The sequence below is a fragment of the Penaeus vannamei genome, chromosome 32 (assembly GCF_042767895.1).
Source record: "Penaeus vannamei isolate JL-2024 chromosome 32, ASM4276789v1, whole genome shotgun sequence".
Taxonomy (NCBI): domain Eukaryota; kingdom Metazoa; phylum Arthropoda; class Malacostraca; order Decapoda; family Penaeidae; genus Penaeus; species Penaeus vannamei.
In genome coordinates, this window is record NC_091580.1 from 735,001 (window position 1) to 750,804 (window position 15,804).

The following is a 15,804-nucleotide window of genomic DNA, read 5'->3' on the forward strand; positions in this document are numbered from 1 at the left end:
TTGAGCCAACGTGTTCAAGATTGTAAGGTAAGTGCAAGAATTTATGGCAATGGTGATAGTTTGAGAATTTCTTATTCATCTCATTAAGTTTATGATTGTCAATAGAAATTATTAGTAATTGTGAATGATTGATTCGTCACATTTAGATTTTGATGATGATGAACAAGTAATATAGTGCAATATGATATCTTTTGTTTATCAATTACAAGTGAAACTCCAATTTTTTCCGGAGAATATTGATATAATAATTTCTCCCTCATAATTTTTTGTTCTTCCTGTTTCAGAGTGTGCTCAGGGTTTGGCTGGGATAAAGATGGTGCTCTTCTCTCCATTATCAATGACCGATCCCCATTGGTACATGTCTGGGATGCGAATTCTGGTTAGTATTCGTAGTATTGTATGATGTTCTCAGGTGATATTTTTGCACATTTTAAGGTAAGTACTGATTCGTCATTAGACAGAAAAGATTAGAACTTGCAATAATGTTCTCCTTTTTACCTCTTACTTTTACCTTGTAACCCAGATTTGAATAGTATGATGTGTATCACTGTATTCAACTAAAAATATATATATAGGTTATATCTTTTACACTTTATTAACAGCAGGGCAACTAAGCCTCTTTACTCTCTGAGCAGGCCGGGTACAGCACCTGGACTCAGGACTACGAGACACACTCACCTTCTTGGCTTGGTCTCGGACAGCTCCCCTTCTTGCTGTTGGCACTGCTAAGGGAAACCTCATGATCTACAACCATCAAACATCAAGGTAGGAACCTATCTAAGGAGAAAATTTGGTACTTGTATTTCTTATATGATCTAACTATAACATCATGTCATGAAATCATATGATCAAACAAAAATTAGGAATTTTGATTGCTTATAACGCGTATACAATTCCAGGCGGATCCCAGTAGTGGGTAAACATAGCCGTAAAATCCAGAGTGGATGCTGGTCATCTGGCAACCTCCTTGCCTTAGGTGGTGAGGATAAGATCCTTACCATCAGCAGTAGTGAGGGAGACACTCTGCGCACCTCTCCACTTCGGGGGGAACCTTCCGACATCCAGTTTTCAGAGATGAAACAGGACGAGAGAGCGATGACAGAGAATACTGTGTGTAGTAAAGCTTTCTGTTGTCATTTCTTTTTTATTTGACAGGTTTATATGATTGGTATATATGATTTTTTTTATTTCTATAATTGGATTACATGCCTTTCTGATCATTTAGGCTGTATTTTTTTTTTAGATTTTTTCCCTTTGAGATCTAGTCTGTCATGCTGATGGCTTTATTTTTATCCTTTTTTTCAGGTAAGCCTTATTGTGGCAAAAAAGACCCTGTTTTTATACAACCTGAATGACCCAGAAAATCCTATTGAATTAGCCTTCCAGAACAGATATGGCAGTATTGTGGCTTACAAATGGTATGTAGTACTTTTTGTTATACCATAAAGCTGTTTAAACTTTCATAGTATTGTGTTTTGGTGTAATATTTAATTTGTAAGTTCACTCTTTTTGTTGTTATTGTATGTTTGATGTTCCAGATTATTAGTAGTGAAAAAAGTTTATAAAGAAGCTCCTCTCTCAAAAATTATTTAAAATATTTACTTACAGGTATGGTGATGGGTACATTCTCCTTGGGTTCTCGGGTGGATATTTTGTGGTCATATCCACACACTTGAAGGAGATTGGTCAGGAGCTCTTTCAGGCCAAGAATCACCGTGACGTTCTTACTGACATAGCCATATCCACCACCCTGAGCAAGGCTGCGTCATGTGGAGACAATGTGTAGGCTAAAAGTGGTTTATCATTAGTTTTTAATTTGATGTATTTGGTTTGATATTGATTTTGCTTGATTTCTGGATTTCTTGTTATTATGCCTTTCTCTTTCAGTATCAAGATCCATGAGCTTGCTGACCTGAAGGAGACTTTTTCTGTCATCACGCTGGATGATGAGAGAGGCTTAGAGTGGCTTGAGTGGTCTGATGATGGCCAGTTGTTAGCCGTTGCTACTCCTTCAGGTGCGTGTTATTGCTACTCATACCTTTATGGCAGCTGATACCTTTATATTTTTGCCAACTCACTCTTATGGATATTGAATATTTTAAAATATTAGTATATGCTTATGGTCTTATTAATCTTTTATATATACTGTTTTCTGTGCAGGAACACTCATATCTGTTTCTGGTTGTTTGCAACAATATGGCTAAGTTAACAAATTTCTCTCTCTTTAGTAATTTAAATTGCATATCACTCCTTCCAGGAAATATTCATGTATATTTGACAAAGTTACCGGTTCTGGGAGGTGCTCATGGAACGAGAGTGGCTTACCTCACCTCTCTCTTGGAAGTTACTGTCGCCAATATTGTGGAAAAGGTGAGTGTGTGTGACTTGCTGACATGCGATGCTGTCATTTGTGTATATATTGTTGATATTGTTATTGTCTAGTGCAATTTTTATTTTCATTATGAACAGTACTGTCTCTATATTATTTTAGGAATATATAGTAACTAACCTCAGTTTCCAAACATTAGTTTATGTCAAATTTAAAAGTGATTATTTAGCTGGTTCATATGTTTTAGATAGTGAAATCTTTTGCTAATGTTATTTTTTAAAACAAACAAATAAAAGCTTAACTGCTCACTATCAAATCTAAACTGATAGCTGAAGATCATTTATAAGTGTAGATGATTATGATGATGATGATGATGATGATGATTGATGATGATGATGATGATGATGATAATGATGAGAATGAAAAAGGAGCAGCAAAAGAGAGATGGAGAAATGTATGTTTTCTGGTGCTTAACACATTTCCTTTTTACCCATATCAGGAACACCCAGTGACAGTAAGTGTGGATGTGGAACCAAATTTCCTGGGTGTTGGTCCTTATCACCTGATGGTGGGCATGAACAATCGAGCTTGGATATATACTCTCGGGGAAGATACCACAATGCTCCTTCGTGACCGAGAATACCTGGGCACCATAAGCTCTGTCCGAGTGAACACTGATTACGCATCTGTTCTTTACGAGGGCAAGATACAGTTTCATTTGGTAAGCAGTTTTCTTCGCATTGTTTTCTACTAATAAACTGATGGCAAAATCTTACACATACAAGTATTCATATTTTTACGTAGAATACTAAGCTTCGTCATTCTGATCTCTTGTCCTTTCCAGCTTGAGGGGGAAACTGGAGAAGACGAGGAAAGGGAATCACGACTCTTCCCAGGGAGTGATCAGGCAGAGATGCACATCACCGACCATGCCCTTACAGCTGATTTCCTCATATATGCCTCAGATGTATGATTTTTTATTTTTGTCATTGGTCTCTCATGTTAAAGATAGTAGATTGAAGAGAATACATGGTTTTATATTGTGAATTATTTGTCATTTTATGAAAACAAATTATTCTTACTAAAAAATAGTTATCTTCATAAATTTGTACTATATTTCTTGTTTGCATTTATTCTCACATGTTCTATGTGTATGACAAACTCATTTCTTTCACAGAATGGAGGAATATATTTCTTCTTCATTGAGGATTGGCGCATAGTGAGCGACTATCGCCACACTTCAGGAATCAAGAACATATATGCTGAACCCTCCGGGCGGCGGCTTGTGTTAGTTGATGAGAAAGGGGAAGGATATATATACAATCCAGTAAGTATTATTATATTCTTTTTTTTTTTTTATAGTGTCTACAGGGCATATTAAGGAAGATTTAGAAATATATATAACAACTAAATGGACCTATCATTTATATGATAATTATATAACAACACAATTAGCAGGACATTGATTTCATGTGCCTGTGTCATGGTAATAGCTAAATGATATTCTGATTCCAGGTGGCAGATGATCTCCTTGAGATTCCCGAGTTTCCGGGGTCCTGCAAAGGATGCCTGTGGGAGAACTATCCCAGCGACCGACATGTCTTCATTCTTTATGATGAAAAGCAACTGTACACATACATCCTTCATCAGGAACATATCAAAGGTACTGGTATCTTCTTCACTTATAAGGTTGCAAAATATAAGACTTTCTTGGCCTCAAAGAACAATATACACAAAATTTAGGGATTTCATCATCTGATAAACTTTTTTGTACTTTTTTGAAATTGTATTTATTTATTTATTTTGATCAAATAAACTTTCCTGTGTGATAAGGTATTTGGCAGCTTGAAGCTTGCAGTGAAATGAAGTAAGACAGCATGAGCTTCTATACTCTTTTCTCATTCACAGGTAATCATGTTGAATTGGTGGGCATGACTAAAATTCCGCCAAGTCAAGTTCCCCTGTTACTTTATAATGGGGAGGTAAGTATCAGTGCTTTTCATAAAAAGGTTCCTCAGTTGAGAAAAAAAGTCTGAATAATGTTATGAAAAGGAGGAAATTCTACTTTATGATGCGAATATGAATGCATGTCAACAATAACACTGGTTACACTTAAATTTTCATCCTTTCGTGCGCAGGTGACTCTTCAAACTGCCTCTGGAAGGACAGCTCCTCTTATCCTCTCCTCTCATGAAATGGAAGCGAACATTCATGACTACTCCCATGAACAACTACGCACAGCACTCAAGAAGAATATTTCTCTCAGAAGGTAAGTGCAGGCTTGGTGTATGGGTTTTGTTATTCGCTCTTATTCAGAGACACTTGGAATACGTGAGATAGAGAGCTGGACTGGCTTCTTGGCTATGGTGCGAGACAGCTTGAAGTGATTGGCTGATGGGCGCACGATGTCGGTCTGGCTCTGTGTCTAAGATGTCCCAAGTGTCTTTGAATGTGAGTAATTGTTTGGTACACATTTGTTTTTAAGTTGTTGGGAACTAGCTGTCAAATAACTGTAGTTGGGCATTATGTTTTGTATGGTGTGTAATATGTTTTGTCTTTTATGCAATTAAATTACCAAGAAGTTGGAATACTCTTGTTCCTAATGACAACATGTTTATATGCTGTATTCATTTACATGTTTGACAAATTTTTAAGGTGCAGATATAGATATGCAGTTGTCAGATAATATGTCTTAAGATTTATGCATGTCTGCAACAGATTCAAGGATGCAAGTGCCATCTGCCAAGTGTTGAATAATAAGGAAGACTGGGTGGTCCTAGGAAAGGCTTGCCTCTGGTGCATAAATCTGGATCTTGGTGAGTTTTGGGTAGTTTGATATTGTTATTATTATTTTTGTAATTTTGGAAATTGCTATTTTATGCATGCTTGGAGAATTTGTAGCATTGGATGTGGTTAATGTAGTGTCAAATCCTAATTTGTACTTGATTCATTTTATGTTCAGAAAATTGCTCTTTGTGATTGCTTGGAAAATATGTAAATATATGGAAAATATTTGACAATGGTTGTGATGAATGTTATACTTAATTGTCCTTGGATCCTCTAGCAATACGAGTGTACCGACAGCTGGGTGATGTGGGAATGGTATGGTCATTGCAAAGCCTTATGGATATTGAAGACCCAAAGTTACTGAGTGGACATTTAGCAATGTATCTTGGTGACTTCAACACAGCTCAGGTAAATTGTACAGTGTTTACTAGTTGCAGAAGTTCAATGCTGTAAATGTAGTAGATATCTGATCTATTGCTACCTTGCTAAAATATAATTGAAGAATCATGACATAATCATAGGTGGTTTATAGTTCATGTAATTACATGAATGTCTTTGTTAGGATTTTTTTTGTAATGGGAAAAGCTGAAATGAATTTTAAGACGTAAGTTTAGCTTTATTTGACTTAGAACAGAAATCAAGATTTATACTGTATTAGATTTCACATTTACTGACTGATCTATAGATATGTAATGATTTTAATTCCCATGTTCATTGTGATCACTATACATGTAATCTTTATGAACTTCAAAGAAAGAACTAGATGGTTCCAAAATCTTACTTTACACCTGATTGTGCAGGAATTGTACCTGACCTCCAGCACTCCTGTAGCAGCTTTAGAGATGCGAAGAGACTTGCTTCACTGGGACCAGTCCCTTCATCTGGCCAAGAAATTGGCTCCGGACCAGATCCCTTACATCTCAAGGGAGTATGCCCAGCAGCTTGAGTTTACGTAAGTTTGTTTGAGCATTTGATATTATCTTGAGGAATTTGTTTACACCAGGGAGAGCGAATTTCTAATTTTGTTTCCTTTACTGGTTTTAATTTATCACTTCACTTGATATTAAAGCTAAGGTGTAATCTTCTGTCAAAGTGTTTCATATATGAGGTTATTCACTGTTATAATGGAATTTGTATTTGTTCATTATCATCTTTATATTACCTATTTAAGTGTTGTATTGTAAAGGATGCTCATATTACAGAGGTGATTACCCAGGAGCTCTGACACATTATGAAAGGGGAGTTGTGAACACAGGTGGATCAGAGGAACACAATGCAGCATGTAAAGCTGGCATTGCACGAACAGCTCTTCGATGTGGTGACATTAGGCGTGGTGTCAATATTGCTGCTGAGATGAATTCCAGGATGCTGAAGAAGGAATGTGCTGAGATTCTTGAGAATAAAAAGGTTAGTAGTCATTACAGAAATATAATACCATAAACATTTAACAATGTTGTGTTTAATGATAATGAACTGAATGTTGATGTAGGATAGGAATACTTAATATGACCCAAGATTGTCAATACTGATCCATATCATAGTCTTCCATATTTGAGGTAAGATCAGTGGACTGAATATACTTCTTACTCTTATCAGCAATATGCAGAAGCAGCAGTATTGTATGAAAGCGGCAACTACCATGAGAAAGCAGCAAGTCTGTACATACGATTGAAGAACTGGACAAAAGTTGGGCAACTGCTTGTAAATATCAACTCCCCAAAAATGCATCTACAGGTTAGTGAAATTTTGCTAAAAATTTTTGTTTGGTTAGAAATGCGAATCAAAGGGAGTAATGAAATTTGAATGTCAAAACCTATATAATTTGCATCTCCACACACTAAAACTAGTGATATAGAAATATTGATATGGAATTTGCATATGTCATAACAGACTGAAAGGAAGGAATTTTCATTAGTTAATGGCAATTGACTTGTGTATCAGGTAATTTTTTTTATATATGTAACATTCAAAAAGATTAGGAAATGAAGTATTGTAATGAAAATAAGGGATAATTCTACAACAGAACATTAATATAATATACTAATACTCACATGTGTATAACTAGTATATTTTCACAAATTCAAGACAAGACTGCTGTGCTGTATGCCAGACAGTGGGTGGTCTGATAATTGTTGACTCAGTCCTAAAATTTGGAAAGAGGATTGGGATAAGATAAGGATAGGGATGGAGGAGTTATTTTAGAAGAAGAAAAAGGAACTCAGACTGAGTTGTCATGTAGAGATCGGGATAAGATTTGGAGCTGAATTTGGGATAAGTAGAATGACAGGGAGGAGAGCTTCAACATTGTCAGGAATGATTTGTATTTGTATTTGACATTTTTGAAATCTGGTTGTAGCAATAATTTCTCTTGATTCTTGGATTATTGGGGGTGGGGGTAAAGAGGAACTGCTTTGTAGCATACACCAGTTTTCTGGATAGACTGCATGGAATACCTTGTCGGTTATTAATACGGTCAAGCACCTTCATTTGCCTTTCTTTTAAAGTATGCCAAAGCCAAGGAAGCAGATGGCCAGTATAGAGAGGCAGCCACGTATTACGAGTCAGCAAGAGACTACGAGTCAGTCATCCGCCTCCTCCTGCACAACCTCAAGTCTCCAGAAGAAGCAGTGAGGATCGTTCGAGAGACCAAGAGCGTGGAAGGGGCCAAGATGGTGGCCAGGTATGTTTTTGTGAAGGGATTTGTGATGAATATGTGATATTTTGAATACAATAAGTTAAAAAGAAGTATGCATTAGGCAGCTTAAAAAAAGAAAAGTACTCTAGGAAACATCTTAATTTTAATATCATGCTTTAATCTATGTACAATAGTTTAGAAAACAATCAAGTAGCATAACTGTGATTACAATAAGAGTAAAGGATTAAGTGAGTGGAAAAAAGTACCTCACTACTACTTTAGTAACAGCCTGTGGATTTTTTTCTTTATTGCTTTTGGTAGGCTCCCAATACCTTGTAAGTTTTTTGAGTGCCTACTAAATGTTAGTAATATTGAATTTACAATTATACATAAAACAGGAAGCTCATTACTAGCATTAGGCATCTTGATGTTGCAGGAATGTCAAGATATACATTAAGAATTTTCTGAGTCATCCAAAAGCAGAATGGCCATAGTTTTTCTCTTTACTCTAATGGACTTACTGTTTCCTCAGATTCTTCCAAAAGCTGAATGACTACAGTTCAGCCATTCAATTCCTGGTGCTCTCCAAGTGCACAGATGAGGCATTTCAGCTGGCACGCACACACGGGAAGATGGAGCTGTATGCAGATATCCTCGGCTCAGATGCCACGCCAGAAGACTACAAGAGTGTGGCACTTCATTTCGATAATGAACGCAACCACTTTTTGGCTGGGAAGTTTCACTATTTGTCTGGAAATTATCCAAAGGTATAGGATATTAATACTTTTTTCTTCCCTAATACATGTTGTAGATATGTGGTATGAGATGAAATGAAGTATTTTAGAACTTTGTTGATTGTAGGTGTATCTAAATATCAACTAATGCATATATATATTTCTTTAAATCAAGTTTCTCTGAAGCAATTGGTTTTGGTTGCATTCATCATAAATTCATATTCATTTTTAATTAATAATTCCTGAACCGTTAAGAGTTGAGTAATTTATCAAAACTAATAATCCAACAGGCAGTGAAACATCTGATTAGGGCAGCTCAGAGTTCAGGAAGCGAGGACACAGAAAGCATTCAGCTCGCCATTGATGTGATTGCGGCAGCGAATGATGATGGGTTGACACGACAACTGATTGACTTTTTGATGGGAGAGATTGATGGGATCCCAAAAGTAAGTACAATATGTTTGGATGAGAGAGTTTTTATTTTATTATTATTTTTAAAAAATTCTTGAATAGGTATGTATAGTACTGATTGAAATTTAATGGGTCATGTGCTGATAGTTATTTTACTTATATGAGACGTTTTCAAATATCAGGATTTTGTTAAAATAGAAAAAAAAACAGGGTCTTCAGAGCAGATACATATATTTTTCCAGGATGCCAAGTTCCTTTTCCGACTGTATATGGCCAAAAAGCAGTACAAAGAAGCAGCCAAAACTGCTATTATCATTGCAAGAGAGGAACAGAATTCAGGTATCTTGGATCAGCTTTGTGTTTTTTATTGATCATATTTTGTATGCTTTTATAATAAACCTGTCTATAGGAGCTCAATGAGTATTATAGGGATATAGGGGAGGGAAAGTCCTATAATATTACTTCTGTATATTTCCTACATTGTTTTCAATGATGATGTGGAAACTGATATTGTGGTATTGCTAAGATGTAAAATATTCCCTCCTAATCATTATCAAAACAGTTAAAGTATAATGTTTGTGATAGACTCTTTTCAACCTCTGAAATATCAGGCATCATAGAAAGTAACAATAAAGATCATGAAAAAATTAACATTTCAGGCAATTACCGCCATGCTCATGATGTGCTCTTCGGGATGTATGGAGAACTTAGGCGACAGAAATTGAAGATTCCTGCTGACATGAGGTCAGCTCTGTTACTGCTGCATTCCTATACCTTAGCACGGCTTCATGTTCGTCGGGGAGACCATCTTAAAGCAGCCAGGATGCTCATTAGGGTGGCCAACCACATTTCTAAATTCCCTGCACGTGAGTTTAGTTATATTGATTTGATTTCTTTATTTACTTTTTTTATAGCTTTAAGATGAGGTTCATGTCTATTTTTTCTAAAATGTTTGGGTACTTTCTGTAAGAAACAAGAAAGATTATTATAATTTTTATTCTTTCTGTCTTTTCTTTTCTAGACATGGTCCCTATTTTGACATCTACTGTCATTGAATGCCAGAGATCGGGTCTGAAAAATTCCTCATTCAACTTTGCTGCCATGCTGATGCGACCTGAAACACGAGGGCAGATTGATGAGAAGTACAAGAAGAAGATTGAGGCCATTGTGCGCAAACCTCAGCGTTCAGAGGAAGATGAGCCCAGTTCCCCGTGCCCGTACTGCTCAAGCCCAGTGGAAGAGACAGTACTGGAGTGTGGGCAGTGTCAGAATACACTGCCATACTGCATTGCCACGGTAAAGAAGGGTTCCTGATTCAAAGGAGTATAGGCTATGTGTTTTGTGAATGCTGAGGGGATAAGGTGGAAAATTTAGATTTTCTCATCTTTGAAGTTGTTGAAATTCATTTACTAATTAATTTTTGTTGTGACAGGGACGGCACGTTCTATCGGATGACATCACATTCTGCCCGAATTGCAAGTTCCCAGCCATCAGGACTGAACTCTTGAAGTAAGTTTTCCATTTTTTTTTATTATTATATTAAAGGCATATATATTCATTATTGCAAAAGTGTACAAGATGTCAGTGCTATTATCTTCTCGGCATTAATTCGCATATGGTTATTTTACTTCAATTAAATCAGTTTGTATCCTTATCAATTATCACCATCATCAGGCATCATCATCCATCGTCATAATCAATATTCATCATTGTTATCAGACATCGTCATCGTCTTCATCATCATCAATCGGTATTGTCTTCAATCATCATCATCACATCAACACTTATTGTCATCATCATTATCACATCATCAAATCATTCATAATCATCATCATGATGTATAAATCCTTGCCATGGTTCCCACTCTGTGCCATTCTATTATTTTTGAGGTAAAATTGCCAGTTTTGAAGTATGGGTCTCCTTTATGAGGATGAAAATTATTCCATTATCAGAAAATGACTTTAGAACCCTTTTTGCAATAATGCCTTTCATGGTGATCCCCAATTCTCAGATATATTCACCATCTCAGTGAAAAATTTTTGTGGTCCTCTGTATTTAGCCTTCCATCCTTAGAGTGTCAGCCATCTTACTGGTTCTCCCATGTTCAAGCAAGGCATATGTAAATAATGGTGATATTTTCATGCCTTTCCCATGTCCATTCAGGCCTGGAATTTCCTTCTCTTTCCATACATCTAGCAGGTGATTGGTCTCTGTCCATGTGCCCTTTTCTTATCCTTCTTTCCTCTCTCATTTCTCTTTTAAAGAATTCCTTTACCTCCGTGAGCATTGCATGTGGTTCTGAATCTTCTCCACCCCCAGCAAAGGGCCTGTTTAAATACTGATTGTAGCAATCTCTAATAGGTGTTCTGTGTCCAGTTATCATCAACAATTGTAACCCAGTGTGATTGCCACTAATGAGGACAGTTGTTTTTGTAACAAATATAGTACATGTCGGTGTCAAGTGTTCATTAACTATTCACTGTTTGCTCCGAGAGTAATGACTGTATTTGTCATCTGATAAGGCAAGCTCTTTTTTATTGCTGCTATAGAAGTTCTCATAAATTGAGCAACAGGTTATAAGTGGGTATAAAAAGACTTTGTTATCTTTACTGGTAGATTAAAGTAATGCCAGCTGAGATGAAAGATATGGAAATATTTTTAAAAAGGAGTAAACTTTGCTGCAGATATTTATTATTTTTTGTTCATAGTTTACTGTAAAATCCAAGGTTATTCTTTTATTCCATGAAATGTACCCTTTTGTCTTTTACCATAGAATTTATCAAATGTGGATTTATACCTGTAAGCTTTGAGAGTGACATGTAATGTTCATATTCATAGGTTTTACTGGCTCTTCTCTCAAATGAATATGTATTAGACAAACTGGTTTATTTGTTACTTAAGTCTGACATATCAGCATTATGGATTGTTACTACTATTACCACTACCACTCCAACTACTACTGCTATTACTACTACCACTCCAACTACTACTGCTATTACTACTACCACTCCAACTACTATTGCTATTACCACTACCACTCCAACTACTACTGCTATTACCACTACCACTCCAACTACTACTGCTATTACCACTACCACTCCAACTACTACTGCTATTACCACTACCACTCCAACTACTACTGCTATTACCACTACCACTCCAACTACTACTGCTATTACTACTACCACTCCAACTACTACTGCTATTACTACTACCACTCCAACTACTACTGCTATTACTACTACCACTCCAACTACTACTGCTATTACTACTACCACTCCAACTACTACTGCTATTACTACTACCACTACAACTACAGTTACTACCAGTATTACCACTACCACTACCACTACTTCTTCTATTACCATTACCACTGCATCTACAGTTACTACCAGTATTACCACTACCACTACAACTATTAGTACTATTACCACTACAACTACAATTACCACTATAACTATTACTGATACTACTAATACCACTACCACCACCACCACTACTACTACCACCACAACTACTACTACCACCACCACAACTACTACTACCACTACCACTGCTACTACCACTACAACTACCACTACTTTCAGTTCCACAACCACTTGTACTCTCAGCATGTGTGGAATAATATCAGAACAGGAAAAGTTTCCTTAAAACAAATTTATCATGTCCTGGAATTTATGGTAGTAAATAACACAAAGAGCAATAATAATAATTTCCAATGGTCCTTTTACAGAATGGCAGAGGATGGGGAGGAGTGTCCTATGTGTAGTGCAGCGTTAGAATCGGATAAACTCGAAATGGCTAGCAACTGGAAGTCTATTGTTGATGCAGAAAGTGAAGATTAAATTGTATTTGATACTTGCATACAGATGAAATATACATATATAATATATGTATGTATGCGCACACATGCATGCACACACACACAAAATATATACATGTTAACAGAATATATGTAAATTTGAGCATGTGGATGATAAATATGATAATATGAAACAGGATGCACAGTAAATATTAGTTGATTTCCATCCAGGATTTTAATACATTTATTTGATCTGTAAAAATGTGATAGAGTATTTTAACACTTTCCCTACACTGATTAAAATGTTTTTGTATCTTTTTATCAATTATACATATATGAAATAACAAATTACCAGTTATATTTTACTAATTTTGAATTGGCAGTATTGATATTTTTTTATCATAGCAGAAGTAAGAAACATTGTAAGTGTTACCATATAATCTGAAATAATTTACTGCACAAGAGTCATGACAAAAGGCATAGGGTTTGGTTATAATTTCTTTGTTGCAGACTTAAATTGTGATACACATTACTGGAAACACACTATCACAGGAAGCAAGTGATAATATCATTATGATAATGTTTGTATATCAACTATAACATGTAATGCACATTCCTAAAAACACATGATTGACTGAATATCATGGACATATAATGTTATAAGATAATGCTTAATACATGCAATTTACTATATTAATTATAGTCTTACATGCACTTTTACTATGAAGTAGAGATTATTATTTTAAATTGTCTTTTATAGACTTTTTTGATGAAAAAATTATACCATTGATTGTCATTGAGTTTGTCGTTCTTATTTATATATTTATTTATTCATTTATTTATCATTAAACAGCAAAACTTTTGTATTATGCAGGGTGCTGTTCATGTTATAAAATCAAATACATAACATATGTATTAACTACTATAGACAAGAGACTTACATCGGTACACTGGTTTTTGTGAGCTCATTTTCATCAAGTAATCTCGTAAGGTGTCTGAATTCCATATTATGGGATGAAAATATGTTACTTCTAAACACATGTGATAATGTATGCTAGTCATAACCGTTATATAATGTGCTAGTCATAACACAGCCATAATAGAGACAATATTTAATACATAGAAGTAAAAGTTGTAATATTTTAAAATGACTTTTTTTTATTATTATTAGAAGCACAAGTACTTCGTGGATATCAAAGAATGTGATATTTATTGGTATACAGCACAGCATTATGTGATACTGATTATAATTTCACATATAAAGCACTATAAGGAGTATTCGTCCTGGAGTCAAATAAACTATTACCACAATTCCTTTTTTTTGTTTTGTTTACCCTTTATTTTGTATAAGGGAAAATGAGGGAGAATGAGATAAAAGAAAGGTGAGAGGGAGAAGGGAAAGGGAGAATGAGGAAAAAGAGGAGGTGAGGAGGAGAAAAAGGAAAAGGAAAGGGAGAATGAGATAAAAGGAAGGTGAGAGGGAGAAGGGAAAGGGAGAATGAGATAAAAGGAAGGTGAGAGGGAGAAGGGAAAGGGAGAATGAGATAAAAGGAAGGTGAGAGGGAGAAGGGAAAGGGAGAATGAGATAAAAGGAAGAGGAGTTGGAGAAGGAGGAGAAAGAGAAGAGAGAGAAGAAGGAGGAGAAAGAGAAGAGGAGAGAAGGAGGAGGAGAAAGAGAAGAGGAGAAAGAAAACGAGAGAAGAAGGAGAAAGAGGAGAAAGAGAAGAGAGAAGAAGGAGAAAGAGAAGAGGAGAGAAGAAGGAGGAGGAGAGATGAAGGAGGAGAAAGAGAAGAGGAAAGAAGGAGGAGGAGAAAGAAAAGAGGAGAGGAGAGGAGGAGGAAGAGAAAGAGAAGAGGAGAGGAAGAGAAGATAAAAGAAGAGGAGAGAAGAAGGAGGAGAAAGAGAAGAGGAGAGGTGAGGAGAAGGAGAAAGAGAAGAGGAGAGAAGAGGAGAGAAGGAGGAGGAGAAAGAGAAGAGAAGAGAAGAGAAGAGGAGGATACAGGAGGGGAAGAGAAGATATGAAGAAAGAGGAGGGAAGAATGGAGGAGATGGGATGGGAAAGGAAGAATGCAAGGATGAAGGAGAGGAAAGCAGGAGTGAAGGCAGGGAGGAGGAGAGAATGGTAAGATAAGGAGAGAAAAGAGGAAGGAGGAGAGGATTAAAGGAGGGGGCAGTAAAGAAGGGAGGAAGGAGGAGAGAAGAAGAGGGTGGAAGGAGAAGAGAAGGAGGGAGGGAGAAGAAAAGGAGGGAGGGGGAAAGAAAGAGGGAGAAGAAAGGAAGGAAGGATGGGAAGGGAAGAGGAAAGACAGAAGGAAGGAGAAAAGGAGGAGGAGGCAAACGGGAAAGGGAAAATGCAAGGATGGGGGAGAGGAAAGCAGAAGAGAAGACAGGAAGAAGGAGAGAATAATAAAACAAAGAGAGAAGAGAGGGGAGAAAGAATGAGGGAATAGGAAAGAGGAGAGGATTAAAGGAGGGGGTAGTAAAGTAGGGAGGAAGGAGGAGAGAAGGAAAAGAGGATGGAAGGAGGAGAGAAGGAAAAGAGGATGGAAGGAGGAGAGAAGGAAAAGAGGATGGAAGGAGGAGAGAAGGAGAAAAGAGTGGAAGGAGGGATGGAGAAGCTAAGAAGGAGAGATGGAGATGCAAAGAAGGAGGGAGGGGGAAAGGAAGAAGAAAAGAAAGAGGGAGAAGGAAGGAAGGGATAGAAAAGAAGAGAAACTGTGAAGCAAAGAGGAACACTCCCTTGCCAGAAGAATTTTGCAAGTCACTGTGATAAGTCGTAATATCTTTTCTTCCTTCCCAATGCAATAATTCCCAATATAATATTACGCTTAGTATATGAGGTATTTTTTCATATTTCTATTTAATAACTGGAGTATCATGTAAAGTAAGGTAATCTAGAATCATGATTTCTGTTTCGTAACAAACATTATTGATAATAAGGATAATAGCACATTCTCTTTCCCTCCCTCCCTCTCCCTCTCTCCCTTTCTCTTTCTCATCCATCTTTCTTTCCTTCTTTCTTCCTTTCTTCCCTTCTTCCTTTTCTCATAACAATAACGATAATAAAGGTTAGTGATAACAGTAACAGTAACTTAATATTATTAC

The 15,804-nt window shown here is 36.4% G+C and overlaps 1 protein-coding gene across 2 annotated transcripts in view; it reads left to right on the plus strand.

Moving 5' to 3' along the window:
- Oseg6 (intraflagellar transport protein Oseg6) overlaps positions 1–14,012 on the plus strand; it is a 17,818-nt gene extending 3,806 nt beyond the window's left edge. For both annotated transcript variants that reach the window (XM_027383155.2, XM_070144422.1), the window contains 26 exons: positions 285–379; positions 636–765; positions 900–1,110; positions 1,306–1,418; positions 1,609–1,782; positions 1,888–2,015; positions 2,258–2,370; positions 2,829–3,050; positions 3,174–3,296; positions 3,507–3,656; positions 3,845–3,992; positions 4,238–4,311; positions 4,468–4,598; positions 5,048–5,145; positions 5,394–5,524; positions 5,917–6,068; positions 6,319–6,523; positions 6,713–6,850; positions 7,621–7,796; positions 8,284–8,518; positions 8,776–8,931; positions 9,139–9,235; positions 9,556–9,762; positions 9,918–10,192; positions 10,329–10,405; positions 12,630–14,012. In XM_027383155.2, the coding sequence (XP_027238956.2) occupies positions 285–379; positions 636–765; positions 900–1,110; positions 1,306–1,418; positions 1,609–1,782; positions 1,888–2,015; positions 2,258–2,370; positions 2,829–3,050; positions 3,174–3,296; positions 3,507–3,656; positions 3,845–3,992; positions 4,238–4,311; positions 4,468–4,598; positions 5,048–5,145; positions 5,394–5,524; positions 5,917–6,068; positions 6,319–6,523; positions 6,713–6,850; positions 7,621–7,796; positions 8,284–8,518; positions 8,776–8,931; positions 9,139–9,235; positions 9,556–9,762; positions 9,918–10,192; positions 10,329–10,405; positions 12,630–12,741 (3,871 nt within the window). In that variant the 3' untranslated portion in view covers positions 12,742–14,012. The remainder of the gene's footprint in view (positions 1–284; positions 380–635; positions 766–899; positions 1,111–1,305; positions 1,419–1,608; positions 1,783–1,887; positions 2,016–2,257; positions 2,371–2,828; positions 3,051–3,173; positions 3,297–3,506; positions 3,657–3,844; positions 3,993–4,237; positions 4,312–4,467; positions 4,599–5,047; positions 5,146–5,393; positions 5,525–5,916; positions 6,069–6,318; positions 6,524–6,712; positions 6,851–7,620; positions 7,797–8,283; positions 8,519–8,775; positions 8,932–9,138; positions 9,236–9,555; positions 9,763–9,917; positions 10,193–10,328; positions 10,406–12,629) is intronic.
- Positions 14,013–15,804: the final 1,792 nt, after the last annotated feature.